This window comes from Rhinolophus ferrumequinum, chromosome 18 (assembly GCF_004115265.2).
Source record: "Rhinolophus ferrumequinum isolate MPI-CBG mRhiFer1 chromosome 18, mRhiFer1_v1.p, whole genome shotgun sequence".
Taxonomy (NCBI): Eukaryota; Metazoa; Chordata; class Mammalia; order Chiroptera; family Rhinolophidae; genus Rhinolophus; species Rhinolophus ferrumequinum.
Window position 1 is genome coordinate 25,581,872 of NC_046301.1, and position 19,518 is coordinate 25,601,389.

Consider the following 19,518-nt stretch of genomic DNA (forward strand, 5'->3'; position numbering starts at 1 on the left):
AAGTAGTCTTTTAAATTCATCAGTCCTACTTTTTAAAACTTTGCAAGTATTTTTTGAGTACAACTATGTTGACATTACTTGCTTTTCCTTTGAGGAAGTAATTTTTTTCTACATGAATCTGTGCTGATTTATGTGGACCATTTTATGTGTAAATATTCTTCGTTTTAATATCTTCTGTATTTTGTTTTTTCAATATTCATTTTTGGGGGGCTGACTTGTATATTGCTTCTCGTATTTGACTTTGTAATGACATACATTATTAGAATCTTTAATTCTTCCTGGTCATTGAAAGATAAAATATTTAGTATATAAATATATTCTAAGCATGATAGCCACTGTGCTTGCTAGGCCTTTAATATTTACATTAAGTTTTGATTTCTGTTATCATTTAAAACTTGATTGAAACTTATGAAATAGAAGACACAGTAGAATAAATGTATACTATTATGAGAAGTTTTGACGTGAAAAATAAGGTGCTTTTTTTCTTATGAGCTGTCATTTCCAGATTGATGGGCAGAAGTGCAAAAATCAAATTTCAATTTAAAGAATTTGCCGATAAATTGCTTTGAAACAAATAGAAACCTTCAGTTTTTTTTAAACTTAAGAAATAATTTTAGGAAACACTTAAGCTAGATACAACATAATGGTGATATATTTTAATGAAAAATTTAATTATCAGTAATTAGAAGAAAAATAGTATTACAGAAAGTTATTCTTTTCCAGTTTTAATTATAGATCTAATTGATGATACTATTTCAAACTGATAATTTAAAGAACAAAATTTGCTGAATTTGCTTTACAATTCACTTAGGTAAATAAGAAGTAGAATCAGCATCAACATTTTATGCATTGGTTTCATATGATCAAGTGGTGAAATGAAAATTCCATTAACTCAACTATGTCTTTGACCCTCCATGAGGGCCCAGTGTTCATGAAAATATATTTCTATTCCTTTTGAAAGTTAACTATTTCTTTGTGAAAGACCATCATGTGGTAGTACTCATAATTCTTACCTTAATGACATATATTAATAGACCATAATTATGTAGTACTGTGAGAGAAGTAGCTTAATACAGTAATGAGTAACCAAGTAAAAGAGCCTGTAGTTTCAGCCACCAACAAACTGTGACTTTTGAGTGGCAAATGAATCATTTACTCTTTGTGGACCTCAGTGCCTTCACTCTAAAATATGAGGGTTTTATTTGGTGACCACTAAGGATTCTTTTGTCCCCCCAATTTATGGTTTTATTTAAAATATGGTTAAAAATCTTATGAAGGACCAAAAATAATGCTTGAATTTTTTTTATGTCTACCAAGATAACATACTTAAGTTCAAATAGTTTAAAATTACAAGCTGCTTTTGCAAGAATTAACTCTATCAATTTAATATCCCCTCCTTTAAACAATTCAAAGCTTACATCTGTCTATTTCACAGCAGAACAACTGGATTAAAAAAATGAAAAGAGTCCTCATTATTTGCATGATGACAAGTAATTGCTTTTTGGTTATTTCCTTATCTGAATTTGTTAATTATAATCAAAACCAAGATTTTATAAAACAATTTAATCACTTAAAAGTTTAGAAATTAGTTTTCTTTTTGTATCAGAATCTAGTAAAATGATGTGTATTGAAACATATCATCTAACCAGTATTTGTTCCATAGTTATGTTATTAACTGGCTTAACATGATCATGTGATTTAATTTACTTTATACTTTTGTTTACTCATGCTTGATCATATATACTGTAATTTCTTAGTATCTTTGGTTAATGCATTCCTAAAATACTTGTTCTAATACACTAGTTTTAACAGTAGCTACTGGTTTATTAATTTATAAATTTAACATATGGTTTCGTCATTTAATATTTTTAAAAATAATGGTATATAAAATTTCCCCTCTTGAATCATTGTTATGTTCCATTCTTAGATGTCAGCAGCAATTCATAAGTCTGCCACATGGTGTCACTTAAATATATCTCTTAACCTGGCTTTAAAAGGATTTCAACGTTGATTTTTCTCTCCTCTATGGCTAACTTATTTTATGGATTTAGAATCAGCAAAGTCTGTGTGAGAAGCTGCATGTAGTCTTCAGCCTGTTATGCCTTTATTTATGCTTCCTATTTAATATTTAGTAGTCAGTAATTGCTTATGCTGTAGCAGTATAATTTAGTGAATGGACTAGTAAATACAGACAGAAGATGTTCTGGGAAGTTACTAGTTTTACTGTGATGAATTTTTTCAAGTGATCACCTGTGCTTTTAACCATTTTAAAATTATTCAGTGTCAGTTGCTTCTAGGCTTTTTGGTTAAAATTAGATACAGCATTTGTTCTTTATTAGTTAATTTTGGATATATTATCTATCCTAGATAATACATCTTCTATCTAAGACATGGTAGTACATTACCTGCAAGAATAGTGTACTTCCCTCTGGGGATTTAAATCAAAATAAACAAAATAAAAAAACTTTAGTTTCCCTAACTAATTAAAAGCTTTAAATCACCAGAATATTAATAACTACTTAGTTTTTCTTGCTCCTTAGATTTATAGTATTTGGTTTATGATATATTAATTGCATGTGTGCCATTATTTATCTCACGACAAGTGACATTTGAGCTATAAAAATGGCCTGTATGTGTGTTTTTATATACACAGTAGTTCATACCGTAGTTTTATGATAGTGGTTCATTTGGATAGCTGTATACCTTCCTGCATTGCTTTAATTCAGTAAATGTAATTTATATACCACACTGAATGATTTCTACTATAATTGTATCTATAACTTTGGTTAAAAAGTATGTAGGAATGCAATCATTAGGAAACATCAAACTGTTATAATTGTACCACATAATAATTTGGTAAATGTACTCTGAAAACCCTCTTTTGTTGTGTTTAAACAGTATAGCTTGATTTTTATACACAAATTAATTCAAGGCTTGACACGTGAATAAATAAAAAATGTAAAGTAGGATGTACAACTCCAGCTTCTCCTGTACAGTAGATATCTATATTGACCTTTACTTACAATGCTTTGCTATTATAGTATAACCAAGTCCTCTGACTCTCATTCTCCTGTTCAGAATGTTCTATTGTTTGGCCCCATCTCACCTAACCATAGGTAAATCTTTCTTTAGAAAACTTCGATCAATTTATTTTAGTTCTTTCTTTTGTAAATACTAAAACACTGTTGAGAATATTGATACAGGAAAATTCCAATTGGGAAATACCACAGGTAAATCATTTCCCCTGAAAGATATGACGCAGTTTTCATCTCTCCTTGACATCAGTGCTATTGTACTTTTGTTATTCTAGAAACTGCTCTGTGATTTGTTGTTTCATTTAGTGGGCAACAACAATGTTATTCTAACAGAAAGATCTAAATCAGGCTGCAAATAAACTCATTTGTTAGGTGACTTTTAATCAACTTTTTGATCTTTATTAACTGGAGTTAATGAGTCCAAGGCTGGAATGCACTGAAGCAGGGCACAGCCCCCTCCCAGAACGATGCTTTCTTCAACAGCAGCTCAGGAGCACTGAGGGCATCTGTTACTCTGTCTAGTCATTCACTTCAACGTCACTTTCCCACCAACCTTCTGCACAGCTGCTACTCCTGAGAGTTTTGCCAGAAGTTCATTTAGGTTTTTTTTTTTTCCCCTCCATATTCACTAGTTGTGACATCTAACTGCTCAATAATTTCTTGAATATGTTTTTCAATTTGAGCCTTGTCACCTTTTCCTTTCAAGAGCATGGCATCATCTTTGCTCACAATGACCCCCAACTTTTCCTAAGTCATGAGTCTGACTCTGTTCAAGATTTAGAGTCAATCGTTCTTCTCTGAACACTGAACCACCAGTAGTAATAGCCGTGTCTTTAAATTGGTTCTTTATATTGTCGCTCAAACCTGGAGCTTTGACAACTATAACCAGAAGACCAACATTTAGCCTATTCAAAACAAGTGTACTTAGAGCTTCTCCATCAGCATCTTCAGCAACTATGACCAAGAGCTTGTGGTGAACATGGGCAGTTTCAAGAGCGGGTACAATTGACTGAACACTCGAAATTTTCTTATCACTGAGTAGAACATAGGCAGGCATCTTGGAATCACATTTCTGATTTTTCAGTGCATTAATGAAGTATGGAGAAATAAACCTCAATCAGATTTCATGCCTTCAGTGTTTTCTAATTAGTTATTCAGTGTTTTTTTCATCTTTTATGTGATGGCACCAATTTTGCCAACCCTTTTCATTGCAGCAGAAATGATGTTGCCAATTTCTTTGTCTCCATTTGCAGAAGTCGTAGCAACCTGAGCAATTTCTTCTTAAGTTATCACAGGTTTAAGACTGCTGAAGTTCAGCAATTACAGCATCAAGAGCTAACATCACACATCTCCTGATATCCACTGGATTAGCACCTTTACTAATCTTCTCAAAGCCTTTGCAATAGAGCGTGCCAATACAGTAGCAGTTGTGCCATCCCGAGTCTCTTCTTTTGTATTATTGGCAGCATCTTGAACAAGTTTAGTGCCAATATTTTTATATTTATCTTTCAAGTCAATGGACTTTGCAACAGTCACGCTATCTTTTGTTACTTTGACTTCCCCAGCTCTGTTCAGTAATCACTGTTCTTCCCTTTGGCGCCATAGTGACAGCTCATAGTGTCAGACAGCTCCAGCATTGGCTGAAAGGACTACACCTCGAAGCATTAAGGCTTGAAGCATCTGCACCAAATTTTAAATCTTTGGCATAAGCCCAAGTGAGATGAGCCAGTGCCCTGGACACTGGCCTAATCTGGCGAAGGACTTGGTGTAATTGAAGCATTTCTGCAGGACAATGGCAGGATGTTTGAGCGGCGAGGTAGGCCTTGGGCGGCAAGTGAGGGCTAGATAAGTAATCTCTTGCTTTGATCATTTGAAGAACTTGTCGTGCCCATTGGTACTTCCAGGCTCTTCCTAGTGCTGCTCGCTCTGCTTGGAATAGTCTTCTAGTTGCTCTCATCTACTTAATCTCTTATATTGAGCTTTTCTTGGACATAGTAACCGAGAATGACTTGTTCCTTATCATAGTACTCAGCAATTTAGTAATTTTTATAGTACTGTTTATTTACTATTATAAATTTTGATCCATCAGGTTTATAATGTCAAGGGACTTTGTAGATACATGTTTTTTATTGTTGTTGTTATGTCCTCCACTGTATAGGTCAGTACTGTCTCCTCCTTTAGTACTCAGCATGTAGTACTTTTCAGATAATAATAGAAAGTGGTCTACATGCTATAAGGTTAAAAGATAAAGACTCTGAGGAAAGATCAATTTTGGCTGTACTTTGAACTGAAAGAAGAAAGGGTTGGAAAAGAAATATCTGAGATATGGAAATGGTAGGTACAGATACAGAATGATTAAATTATACATTGTGGTTAACAGGATGATATATATTTATATTTTGCTGAAGTAGAAATACTGGGGATGCCAAAAAAATGTATACACATGACTTACATTCAACTAGCTTATTGTGTGATATTTCTAAACTTAGTTGACACTACCATTGCATTTCTTCATCATTCTTCTGCACAGGTATAGACTGATAAAAATGGCACTTCATTCTTGCTTTCAGATTAGTTTCCTAAAGGCAGAAAAAGCCCTGCAAATTCAGGATGCTAAGATAGCAGTCTTACTTGGAATATACTGGAATTCTGTACATTCGGTTATTTTCTGTTTTCAAAAGAAGAAATAACAGAGTGACGTATCTGAGAATCTATTGAAAAATAGTTTTTCATCTTTCATACTGGTTACTTTAAAATTTGTGTGGACGTGTTCTTCAAACTGAAAATCAATAAAATCTTCAATGATATAAAGTATGCTTATATGTACAATTAGTTTTAAGTAACTTTTAAAACTTTTCATCATATCTTTATAGACCAAGACTCTACAATGTTATGTCTCAATGACTATAATGAAAATTAGTATCCTAATTAGTGGGAATTTGGCTCTTATTTTCATATAACAGAAGACTAGAAATAACGCATGTAATTCCAGTTTGATAGAAAACAAGATTCTGTCTCTGATCTTTGTTTAGAAGATTCTTGTTCTTGACTTTTTGTCTTTTCCCTATTTCTTTCTTGCATCTTGATTACTGAATAATCTTTTTTGAGGTAATTTCTCAGAATATGTTAACAATCAGTGCTTTTTAAAAGGAATGACACTAAAAAATGGCAAATTAAACTGGACTAAAGCAACGGTAATAACCTTGTGTTTGACATTAAATTGGGATTCTGCTGCTAGTTTTTACTTTTGCTTTGAGGGTCATCACCATCTATCATGTATTTTAACAGAAATGTAATTGTCCTAGATTGATAACTAAATTCCAGCATTTTTCTTGTTAAACTTGATTTTATTCAAATTAAAGATTAACAAAAAACTAATTGTAAAACTCCAAGTGATAGTATGTGAAGTCATTATGGAGGGAAGACTATCGTTTCTACTGAAAATCACCATTAAATTACTCTGAATCATTTTTCTTTCCTGTGTTATTCTATTTTGATAGTAACATTTTATAATCAGTGTTTTTTTTAAATTATAATTATAAATGATCAACTTACCATTTATGTATATCACTATGGTAACCATTGTACTTCCCTCTTTTATTCTTAAGTTATTACATTACATACAAACAGAAAAGTGCACAAATCATGACTATAAGCTTTGCACACCACAGAATATAAGCTTTACACATCTGTATAACCACCATATGAAGACTTAAAATATCTATACCACACCAGAAGTCTCTTTCATACCCCTCAGCTAGATTTTTACCCGTCAGCCAGATATTACCCTTTCTCTTTCCAAAGAATACCTTCTGACTTTTTCTGTGTTTTTGAAATTTACACATTTTATATACTTTGTCTGGCTTCCTTCAACACAATGAGATTGGTCCATGTTGTTTCGTGTAGCAGTATTGTTTATTTGCTCTCATTGATGTAAGTATTGCATTGAAATGATAATTTATTTGTTGTTTCTATTGTTGATAGAGATTTGAGGTACTTTCAGTTTGGGTTTTTTGAATAATGATGATGTGAAGTTTCTTGTACTTTATTTTTGGTGCTCATTTGCATGCATTTGTTTTGAATACAGAGGAATAACATGTGGGGCGAGTCATATTTTAAAAATTTAGTAGATAATGCCAAACAGTTTTCCAAAGTGATTATATAATTTACACTTTGGTAGCAGTATATGGGGTTCAGTTGTTCTTCTTGGATATTTATCAGTCTTTTAAAATTTTGAATATTCTGGTTAGTATATTTTGCGTTCATTGAGGTAATAACTTATATCACTGTTTACTAATGATAATTGAGCATCTTTCGATAGGATTATATGGCATTAAGACATCCTCTTAATGAAGTGTCTTTCTTGTTTAAATCTCTTCTCCCTTTATTGTATTGGGTTATCTTTCTTTTCTTTATTATTTCAGATACAAGCCCTTTTTTGGATATATATTTTACAAATACCTTCTTTCTTCCACTGTGTGGCTTAATCTTTCTACTGTTTTCATAATATAAGAAAAATGCAAGTTCTTAATTTTAGTATGGTTCAATTTATCAGTCCTTTAAAGTTTGTGTCCTGCTTAACAAATTTTGGCTTACATTCTCCTAACATTTTCCTATATTATCTTTTAGAAACTATTTTTCATCTTTTAGATTTAGTGAGGGTGTGTCCAAGTATTTTTCCCCCCATTATGGAAAATCATTTATCCAGCACAATTTATTGAAAAGACCATCCTTTTCCCATGGCTCTGCAGTGCTACCGTTAGTATAAATCAAGTATGTATGTACATACACACCTATATACACATACACACCGTATTCTGGATTCTCTATTCTATTGCATTGATCTATTTTACTATATTGTCTTAATTACATAACTTTATGAAAAGTCTTAATATTCGGTAGAGAGTATTTCCCACTTTTTTTTCTTTACAATTATCTTGGCTCTTCTCAGCCCTTATATTTCCATATGAATTTTCGAATCAAATTGTAAATTACAGCAAAAAAATCCTACTGGGAATTTGATTGGAATCAAATTGAATCTGCAGATCAATTTGTAAAGAACTGACATTTTTATAATATTAGGCCTTCTGATTCATGAGCATTACAGATCTCTCCATTTATTTAGGCTTTCTTTAATTTCTCTAAACATAACAGAAGTTTACTGTGTAAATACTTCTTGTATCTTTCATTAGATTTATTTGTAAGTATTTAATATTTTTCAATGCCATTGTAAACAATGCCTCTTAATGTCAATTTCTAATTGTTCCTTTGTATATAAATATAATTTATTTTTTGTATATCAAATAAAACTATTTGATTCTAATGATTTGAATCTAATGGTTTGATTCTATTTAAAATTTTCTACATAGGCAGTCATGTCAACTGCATATAATGAGCTTTTTCTTCCTTTCTGTCTTTATACTTTTCTTTTTTCTCTTGCCTTATTGCTCTGGCCAGAACCACTTGTCCAGCATTGAATACAAATTATGATAGGCTTCCTTGTAAACTTTTAATATTTCTCCATTAAGATATGATGATTTTTGTAGCTTTTAAATAGAATTCCTTTATCACATTAAGGATATTCCTTACCATTCCTCATTTGCTCAGAATTTTTACCTGGAATGGGTGATGAATTTTATCAAACGCTTTTCTTCTGCGTCTCTTTAGATAATTGTATCATTTTTGTCTGCTCTTTTCATGTGAATTACATTGATGTTTGAATGTGACATCAACTTTGTTTCTGAATTAAATCAGTTTCATCATGGTACATGATTTTTTTATGTATTGCTAAATTTGATTTTTTTTCTTTTAGAATTCTTACATCTGTGCTCATTAGTGAGATAAGCACATAGTTTTCATATAAAAACAGTTTGGAAGTTTTTCCTCTTTCACTGTTCTGTGGAAGAGTGTATAAATTGGTGTTATATATTTTTAGACTATGTGGAATATCATTTAAGAAGCAATCTTAGTTTAGTTTTCACCCTTTCTTGTGTAAGGTTATAGCTGCCTCATATTCATTTTGATATATTTTATTGTTATCATTATTTATTTCAAAACACTTTGTTTTGATTTCTTCTTGAACATGAGTATAGATTTCTAAACCTATGGAGATTTTTGTAGTTATTTTTGGTTTTTATTTTGCTATGATCAGAAAGTATGTATCATTTCAGTCCTTTGTTTTTCATTTTTAAATGACCAATTAAAGTAGATATTCCATGCCTGCTTTAGCATTTGTATGCAGTTGTAAACTGACAGTGTATTAGTTGGCTAGGGTTGCTGTGGCAAAGTACGACAATATGGATGACTTAAGCAACAGAAATTTATTTTCCCATAGTTCTGTTAGAACTCAGAAATTAAGGTGTTGGCAGGGCCATGTTCTTTCTGAAGCTGGTAGGGGGGAATTTTCTTGCCTCTCTTAGCTTCTGGTATTTGCCAGCAGTCATTGAGTTTGCTTATAGATGCATTATTCTAACCTCTGCCTCTCATAACATGGTCGTCTTCTCCCTATGTGTCTCTGTGTCTTCACATGGCATACTTCTCTCTGTGTTTTTCTATTGTAAGGATACCAGTCATATTAAAGGGTCCGCCCTACTCTAGTATGACCTCATCTTAAATAATTACATTTGCAATGAGCCTGTTTCCAAATAAGGTCACATTCTGAGGTACTAGGGGTTAGGACTTCAACATATGTTTTTGGGCACACAAGTCAACTCATTTTATTTATATATATATACATATATATATATATATGTATATTATATATATATGTATATTATATATATACACACACACATGTATAAGTATATAGTGTACACACACATATATAGCTATATATGCATATATGTGTATATGTACACACATACACACGTATATAGTATATATCTTAATAGATCAAATTTGTTAATCATTTAAATTTCTTTATTTTTCATGATTTTTGGTCTGTTTATTCTGTTACTTTGAGATGGTTATGAAAATCACCCATTATGATTATAGATTTATATTTTCCTCCTTTGGTTTGTCAACTTTTGTGTATTTTGAGGTTATGTGTTAGATACATAGAAATCTAGAATTGTTATATTTTTCTGGTGAAGTGTATCTTTTATCACTATACTGTGTCATTCTCTCTCTATCATGCATTCCTGTCTTAGAGTGTACTTCCTCTGATATTAACAGTTAGGCTTTTTTTTTTGGTTAGAGTTGCATGTTATATATTTATCCATTTTTAACTTACTTTTCCTGCTTCTTAGCCTTAACAAGAGCCCATTATGTAGTTAGGTGTTTTTGTTGTTGTTGCTGTTTGTTTTCGTCGAAAGTCTGTCTTTCTAGTGGTCAGCTTGCTTTTTTTTGTTTACTTATTAATATGCTTGGAATTACGTTTCTCAGTTTCCATTTGCTTTTTATTCCTTGTTCTATTTTCCTATTCTATTTCCTTTTTCTTCTTTCTTGCCTTTTTTTGATAGACTATTTCTTTGCCCTCATTCCTCTTCTTCTTCTAGCTGTAACATTAAAGTCTTCATTATTCTTTTTTAGTGAAACGCTGTACATTCCAGCATGCATTTTTAACTTATTGAAACCTAATGTTAATTAATGCTTTTATCACATTCCAGACAGTGCAAGGACCTTAGTACACTTCTCTCATTTCTTCTTCCAGTTTATATAGTATCTTGGTATTTCCATGTTTTAAACCTATATCTTTTAATCCCATATACCCAATTATAATAGTTTTTAGTTAATATATATTTGTATTCGTTTACTATTATACATGTTTGTCATTTCCTTTCTTCTTCATGTCCTTCTACATCTCCAGCTTTCTACTACAATTGTTTCTTTCTTCTGCCTAAAGAATGTTCATTTGTAATTTCCTTTGGTGTGGACATGCTTATGAGAAATCACCTGTTTAATTTACCTGCATGTGTCTTTTGAAAGGGTATTTTTACTAGATAAGCAGTTACTTTTTCTTTAACCCTTTGAGGTTATAATTCCACTTAACTGTCTTCTGGCTTCCATCTTTCCTATTGAGAAGTCAGCTGTAATGATCACTCCTTTGAATGTAAACTTTTTTCCCCCATCTGTTACTTTTAATGTTTTCTCCGTTGATTTTTTTTCAGAAGTGTTACTATGATGGACTTAATGCTGTTCTCTTAGTTTTTATTTTAATTGGGACTTTCACTACTTCTAAAATCTGTGGATCAGTGTTTTTTAGTCATTTACTAAGTTGTTTTCAAATACTGATTTTGTTCCATTATCTCTCCTTTTTATGTGGTATTCCAATTACACATGTTAGACCTTTTTACTGTATATTTCATATTTCATATTCTTTCTGTATTTTTTATTCTCGTGTGTTTAGTCTGCATATTTTCTTCAGATCTACCTTTTGATTCATTACTTTTTCCATCTGTGCCTTACATGCTGATAAAATCATTCATTTGGATTTATTTCTCAGTTCTAGAATTTCATTTGACTCTTTTTTAAATGATTTCCATTTTTTCTCCAAAACTTTCAGTCCTGTCTTTTTATTTCCTTCAGCATATTAGGCATAGTTATTTTAATATCAAATTCTGAAAACTTGATCTTTTTTCTGGCTCTGTTACTGCTGACTGTTGTTATTGTTGATTTTAGGTCACATTGTTTCATCTCCTTGTGTGGCTCGCTGTTTTTTTTTATTGAATGCCAGATATTGTATATGAAAAAAAATGTACAGATATCTTGAAAACTAGCATGCTGTTATTTTTACTCAGAGAGGATTTATTTTTGCTTCAGAAAGGTGGCCAAGTGATTGGCCATCCCAGATTGCCTTCATCCAGGCAGGAATTGAGAACATTTGAATTTAGTCTCAACTGTTAAAGTTGGTTTACTTCTAGTTCAGTTTTACTCAGGATTCCAAGCATACCTCATTATTGGCTCCTCAGCTTCAATTTTCGTCCTCCTATCTTAGAAATTGTCTGTCTCTTCCCTTCAGAATCCCTCAGAATTCTGAATTCAGATGCCTCTTCAGAATTTTCTAGGCCTTCTAGGGAAACACACCTCTTAAAGATATGCACACCTCTCTGAGTTTCCTTCTTGTCTAGGATCACGATTCCATAATTCTTCACTGTTTTGATCTTTGACTCTTTTTTTTGTCAGCACTATTCTTAGTGCTTTCATATAGATATTTTTGCTTTTAATATTGTCTACATTTTCTAGTTTTCACTGGAAGGGTTGATTAGTTACCTATTTGATCATGTAAAAATCAGAAAATATTGTGACTTTTTTCTACTGAGATGTTACATGTAAGGTGGCTATTTAAAAATCTAGTTTTATGTGGATCACCAAACATTTTTCATTTGTTCATTCTTTTATGCAAAAATTCTTAGCATAGAGCTGGATATACATTTCTATCAGAAAGCTTTAAGGCATGTAAAGATATAACCATTAAAATGGATGAATGTCCAGAGTTACTGTATATATGGTTAAATTAGGCTTCAAGTTTAATTAAACATAAAGTTTAATTAACAAAGTTTAGTTGTTAATAAGCAAAATGTTTTTTAAGCTTAGTGTTATTTTGGCCACCTATTTATTTTTAAGACAGAAGGAAAGGATATTGATAGTTTTCAAATTCACTTAGATTCTTTGGCTTATGAGAAAATGGGTAATTTCATTTGCCTTTTAAATCCTTTGTTTTATTAATAGAGTATTCTTGGAAAAACGAACTAAGAAGGACTTAATTTGTATAGAAACATAAGGCTTTTTTTCTGATAATGTGTATTAACTCAATTTTCATTCAAATAGTGAAATGCTGTTCTCTTTGTTCATCTTTGCAGAACTTTAGAAATTATAACTATTAATATTTGTCACTTGTTTCCTTTTCTTTAAATTTATTATTTACTGATCAAAAAGTTTTTAACTAAAGTTATCAAGGATTCCATGCACTTCCAAGATAGGGATAAAAACATCAATCTAAAGACTCAATTCTTTTCTGTCTCCACTGCTTACAGACAGGGAACACAATCTCTTCAGCCTGGACTTATGTAGAAGAATTTGGAGAAAATAAACAGGTAAGAAAAAGTCTCTTAGGAGTATTAAGTTATATGTTTAGTTTTCAGAAAGCCAGTTATAAATTATTATTCTTATAGTTATAAGAAATAATTAAATTATCCAATAAAACCTTGTGAAACAGTTTGATTATTATATTTTTGTTAATTATAGCTCATTAAGCGAAGTTTACAAAGTTAAACTGGTTTCCATATTTCAAGTCTTCTCAAAACTTTCAACATGGTAGTGTTCATTGTGAAACACCAAGATGGTAAAAAGTATTTTAAGGTAGATGTAGTTGGAGTATGTTATGTGTAGATTATCCAGCATTTCTCAGATTTATCTGAAAATGGAACTCTAATTTTTTTCATATTTATTAATTCAAAATTATTGGTACAATATAGAATAAAATATGTTTATGAGGATTCACTGTTTAGTTTTTTTAACATGGTACTAAGAAGGATACATTTTAGTAGGAAGTTAAAGGTAGTTTATAGTTCGAGTAAAGATTATTATGTCTAAACTCCTTTTTACATGTAGAGGCAAAAAGGATGTTGTGGTTTCCTGGGTACCAGTCTGTGTACTAGTTCTGTGTTTTTAAGTAAATTACTTTACCTTTCTGTGTCTCAGTTACCTGGTTGTTAAAGAAGAAAATAATAATACTTATATCTTGTGAGGAGTAAATAGTGCAGATCGTGTATAGTTATTTTTGGCACTTAATAAGTGCTCAACAAAAGATAGCTTTTATTAATGTAACTTATGCTGCAGATACAGAAATAGGTATTTGTTATGCTTGAAACTTATGACTTTATAGGTCTCAATCTTAGCATAAAAAAATCAAATACAAGTATGTGATGCTATTCTCAGAAATATCTTTTCCTACAAGTTTTTATTTTTGAAATTTTGAATTAGGACTAATTTTACTGATAGAAATGAAACTTGAAAAGAGTTATCTTTTCTAAGGCTTTTATCTTCTCTTCGCTGCTGCCCAGATAGTGAGCTACAATTTATGAGCTCTAGTGAAGCCTATATTGCTGCAGCTCAGATCATAATTTTCCTCTTACTGGCCTGCTGTTCTTTACTCTGTTTCTGAGTGGTTTAGAAACTAGCATTAAAAGGAATTTGACATGATTTCTTAATACAAAGCTAGCAAACTGGAAGCTCTAGATTTGGTTTGTTTGGTCTCTCTAGCTTTTTGAAAGGAAAGCAACTGGGCTTAATTTCAATACAAATAGCTTGACACCTGTTGTTTTCCATTTGGTTCTCTTTGGTTTCTATTTTTGTTCGTTACATCTTGGCCTCTGAAGGCATTTGAGTTTGTAATCGATTTGTTTAATATATTTCATCAATTTTTCTGTTTTTTAAGTTTCCCTAGCACATATTAACACCATTAAAAGTTCTTCCCAAACTGATTTGTAAAGTTGTTCAGTGAAATAACTATTTCTAAGGTCAAACTACTATATACTCCCCTTGGGAGATCATAATGCATATTAGCATATTAAATAATTGTAGTAGCAACCTGTTTAACTGTGTTAAACTCATCTTTCCTAAATTCTTCTCAAGATTTTTTTGGCTAAGGGATTCTTGTTTTGAGGTACTTCAATTGTATAGGATGTAGTTTGGGAAACACTGAAACTAACTCAAACACTTAGGTTTGTTTATAGCTATATTGAGTTATAACTGAAATACAATAAAATACACACATTTAAAATTATACTTTGGCCAGTTTTGATTTGTTTATTTTTCTGTTAAACGACACTGCAAATCAAGAAAACAAACATTTTCATCACCCCTAATGGAATCTATTCCTCCTCCTACGTTTTTTCTCAGGCAACTACTGCTTTCACTATAGACTAATTTGCATTTTCTATAATTTCAAACTCTTGTTTTTGAAGGTTTAAATTCTAATCTTCAGATAATTTAGAATGAAACAACTAATTTCTGAAAAATAAAAGTACAGATATCAGACAGATTTTGTTTATGGTAATTGTTATATACTATCAAAATTTCACAGTAAAAATTTAAAACCCAAATCACACTTTCAAAATTATGTGGGAAAATACATTGTAAACTTAAAAATGATTTAATTAAAAACAAAAGCAGATTTCCCCCCCAAAAAAATTGAATCTGAAAAATATTATTACTGTAGTAAAAATGAGAATTAATCAACTAGAAATTTGTAAAAAAGCAGTTATAGACAATACTCTTCTTATCCAGCTATCCATTACTAAGATTAGCATACTCACAGCCTCCTATGAATCATCTAAAACAGAAATACTGACCTAAGCTACTCGGTGGGCCTACTCTTAGAAAAAAACATGGGCCACTTCATGTCACTTCTTGCCCTTTGCTGTCAGTTGCCTGATAGGAAAAATTAATAGAGGACAAAATACCCATTTTTGATTTTGTCAAAATATAATTGTAATAGGGAAAGTAAATGAGATAAAAATACCAGTGAACTTGATAATACTAATGTGTTTCAGCCAAAAGTATCACTTAAAAATTTCTAGTTAATGATTTTTAAATATTTCATAGGTTTTAAGTTCCTTAATTACTAGCAATTCTGAAAATTCTTTCTTCTACTTTACACTTAGCTTTTGATTTTCTGTACTAGGATAGAAAATACAAAATAATGATGTGTTATTTATATTTTAATATGGATAATTTTTTTTTAAATCTGTGTGGTTGAACCTAGTCAGCTGTATTTTTATGTTTTGGGTATATCCAGTGCTGTAAAAAACCATTGTTTTGCAGATAAAATTCAGTGGTTCAGTGAAAGAAAGTTATTGAGTTATTTCAGTTATGGCTATTTGAATGTTAGCGATTGAAATAATAAAATGGTGAAATGAGGACTTTTAAAAAAATTTTAATAAATAGTCCATAAAAATCTAAAGAAATGCTTAAAATATGTATTAAAGGTATGGAAGATGTATTTTATAGGTCAAAATATCAGGTGTTTCATTCTCATACATTGCTGTTGGGAGTGTAAAATGGTATAAGCTGCCTTGGAAAGTAATTGGTAGTACCTCAAAAAGCTAAACATAGAGTTATGCATACATACCAGCAATTCCATTCCTAGGTATTTACTCAGGAGAACTGAAAACATAGCCACACAAAATCTTGCACACATTATTTTTTAGCAGCCATTATTCCTAATAGCCAAAAGGTGGAAACAGCCTAAATGTCCATTGAGTGATGAATGGATAAACAAAATGTGTTATGTCTATGCAATGAATATAAAAAGGAAAGATGTTCTGATACATACTACAACATGGATGAACCTTGAAAACATTATGCTGAGAAACCAGTTAGAAAAGACCACATAAATTGTATGATTCAATTTATATGAAAAATCCAGAATAGGCAAATTTATAAAAAGCAGAAAAATTATTGGTTGCAGGGGCTAGGGGAAAGGGAATGGGAAGTGACTGCTAATAGGTACAGAGTTTTGTTTGGAGTGATGAAAGTATTCTGAATAGTGGCTTTAGTTGCACAACTTTATGAAACCTTAAAAACATCTGAAGCTTTTTGTGTCCTATTCTTTGTAGTATTTGGGAAAATTTTTGTTCTCTTGATTTATCCTGTGTGAATAAAGTCATCAATGTCAACTTTTAATTTTGTATTTCAGTCTCCTTAAAAATGTGAGAATACACCAGTTGATTATTGTATTTTTAGATTAAAGGCTTACAGTAGGGTACTATCAGCAAGGCACATTTTCAGACCTAAGCACTATGCCCTTAGTTCTGTCTGGCTATCTTTGTGAAGTCTTCCTCTGAAGATAGCTCTTCTATCTACATGTCATGAATAGGCCACATCAGCTCTTGAGTGATATACCCAAAGTGAAAGTGATTTCTCTGAAAAACATTTCCCCACCTACAGAAATGTAACTATTTAAAAATCTGCTCTTCTAAATCTTGTTGTCTATGATTACATTGTTAAATTGGAAAGGGTTAGTTGTGTCACAGATACATGGCTAAAACGGAATGGACTGTATTTGTGTAATCATCTTTAGGAGGAAAGAATCAGACCTTTTTTAAAGCAATTATTTGAATTATAGGAGCACTAAGGTTTCTCTTTATACTCAATGGTATACTGTTTATACCATAACCATTCAGACAAAGTGGATATTTTAAGAGGAGATTTCTGTAAAAGTTATCCTACTTTGGTGTCCAAGTAATTCCTTATCCAATTTCAAGGTACTGAAAAGATTTTGTACTGGATACTTTCAATGTATTTATGTCTTCTTGGAACAAACTGCTTTTATTAATCTTATGGTACCATTAATAAAAATACAATGGTTATAAAATTTTTCTAATTGGAGTTTTACAATGCTAGAAATTAACCTATATTTAATTGATTTTTATTTTTTCCTTTTTTTTTTTTTTAACTAGGTCCTTTCTGATGTTGCTTGAACTTATTCTTCTGCAGTTGATCTTATTCCTGCTGGCTAAATATTAAGTTGCATGACAACATTAACTTAATGTTTGTATATTTTAGGCCTCATTTATAGTTACAGGAAAATATTGGAAAAAACCTTACCTGTGCATTAGATGACCTAATGGTCCTTTTTGACCATTCTTAGAAATACCATAACTTTTATAAATAATCATTTATAGTATTGTCACATCCTTGGCTTATTTTACACTAAAGAACATAGTTGAGTTTTTGGAAAATACAGAATTTGCAAATTTGGTCTTTAATAGTCACACACACCTATAAACATTATAATTAATGAAGCAGGAAATTATTGCTGCATTAGATGAATGTTTATTGTGGAACAGTAATATTTCAATTATAATTGTTTTATTTTTTAAATTTGGTTGAATTTTTAGATTTTTCTATATTATAAGTTGATAATGGTTTCTTAAAGTTTATTTTATAAAGGTGATTCATTTTACTGTTTTATGGTACAAGTAGGATGCTAATGTTAAATTGTATGTTGAGTTGTAAAAATGTTTATATTAGTATTTAAATAATGAAATACTGGACAGTTAAGTTTTTGCAGTCCAGGGGTGAATGTTTCTGCTGGTTTGATGCCTGATACAGTTTCAAAAAAATAAGCAAATATGAATTTGCTGTTTATTTCTTTTCTTCATGGACTTAGTATCAGAACCAAATTTAAAAGGAGCTTCATTGTGGAGCAAGAGAAATCAGAGATTTTCTTTTTCTGTGATAAAAAAAAAGAGATACAAAATAACGAATAGATATTCAGGAAATAGATATCCGAGAATGCATTTTAGTAAGATCTCTGAAGCATTGTCAGTGAAAGAAAAATAATACTGACCGATAAAAATGTCAGGATTTGCTGTGCAATAAATGCTGAAACAGTCTTTATCAACAATAAGTATTATCAGGATTTTGAGTGTGAGAAAATTATATTAAACTGTGATTGTAGTTTTAACGCTTTGTCTCTTTGAATTAAATTTGTATCCATAAAGATATGCAGCATAATTCTTCATGTATTTATTTACAGACTACAATTTTCGTCGCAGCTCAATAAATAGTCTTTCCCCCGTTAGTGCTACCCTCTGTTCTGGGACTCCCAGCGTTCTTCCTTATACTTCAAGGCCTTACTCTTATCCAAGCTATCCCTTGTCACCAACAATATCACTTGCTAATGGCGGCCATGTTGGACAGCGACTATATATCTCCAATCAGGCCTCATTCTTCTGAAGAAAATACTGTAAACATGAGTATGAAAGTTTCTTTGTAAAACATGCAAATTAAAATACTGTTTTATTTTAGAATCGGGTTTGCATATTTGGTTTTAAAATGATATATATGTGTATATGTGTATGCATATATACACATATACACATATATATATTTCAACATAGTAAAATAAACATTACCCATAATTCAGAATAACCCACAGTTATAGAACTTGTAAAACATGATAAGTTTAAAAGTTACTCAGTGGTTTCTTTTGATAATGGTATAACAAGCAACTATTCTTTTTAAACTTTTGGGATTTTAAATACTTCTGATTCCTGAGTGGGCAATAGAACTCAGTAGTTTATGTTAAATTTTTGCATAATAACTTTGCTACATAGCATTTCACAATATTGAAGCACTTGCAGACGATGGTTACACTGGATTTGATTAACAAGGATCACTATCTGTATTAGAGATTAGAACAGTTATGTAACAGAAGCATCTAACTATTATGTAGAAAGAAATGACGGGCAAAAAGATTAAGATGCAGATTTTATGCAGTACTAAAGAAGAAAAACAGTCCACCATTGTGGTCCTTAAAAATAACTATAAATATTTTAGTTAATAATTATTTGTTATAGAAATAAATTATAATTTTGCTGTTAATGTATTTAAGATTTTTATAGTTATGCTTCCTTTGTGTTTTTGATATTCACTGTATAGTTGTTTGAGTAATAAGTGTTATATGGTTTTTTAATGTTGAAATCATGTGTTGTTTAATTTTTGTACTTGAATTCAAATTTTTGACATTAAATAT

At 30.9% G+C, this 19,518-nt stretch overlaps 1 protein-coding gene and 1 pseudogene across 2 annotated transcripts in view; one reads left to right on the forward strand and one right to left on the reverse strand.

Moving 5' to 3' along the window:
* Positions 1 to 18,719, forward strand: part of RBM46 (RNA binding motif protein 46) — a 37,730-nt gene extending 19,011 nt beyond the window's left edge. Inside the window, exons 5-6 of one of the 2 annotated variants that reach the window (XM_033134868.1) lie at positions 13,010 to 13,069; positions 17,438 to 17,592. In XM_033134868.1, coding sequence (XP_032990759.1) covers positions 13,010 to 13,065 — 56 coding nt within the window. In that variant the 3' untranslated portion in view covers positions 13,066 to 13,069; positions 17,438 to 17,592. Of the gene's footprint in view, positions 1 to 13,009; positions 13,070 to 17,437; positions 17,593 to 18,519 lie in introns of those variants that run through there. The other variant, XM_033134867.1, reaches the window with a different exon arrangement.
* Positions 3,415 to 4,815, reverse strand: LOC117037828 (60 kDa heat shock protein, mitochondrial-like; annotated as a pseudogene).
* Positions 18,720 to 19,518: the final 799 nt, after the last annotated feature.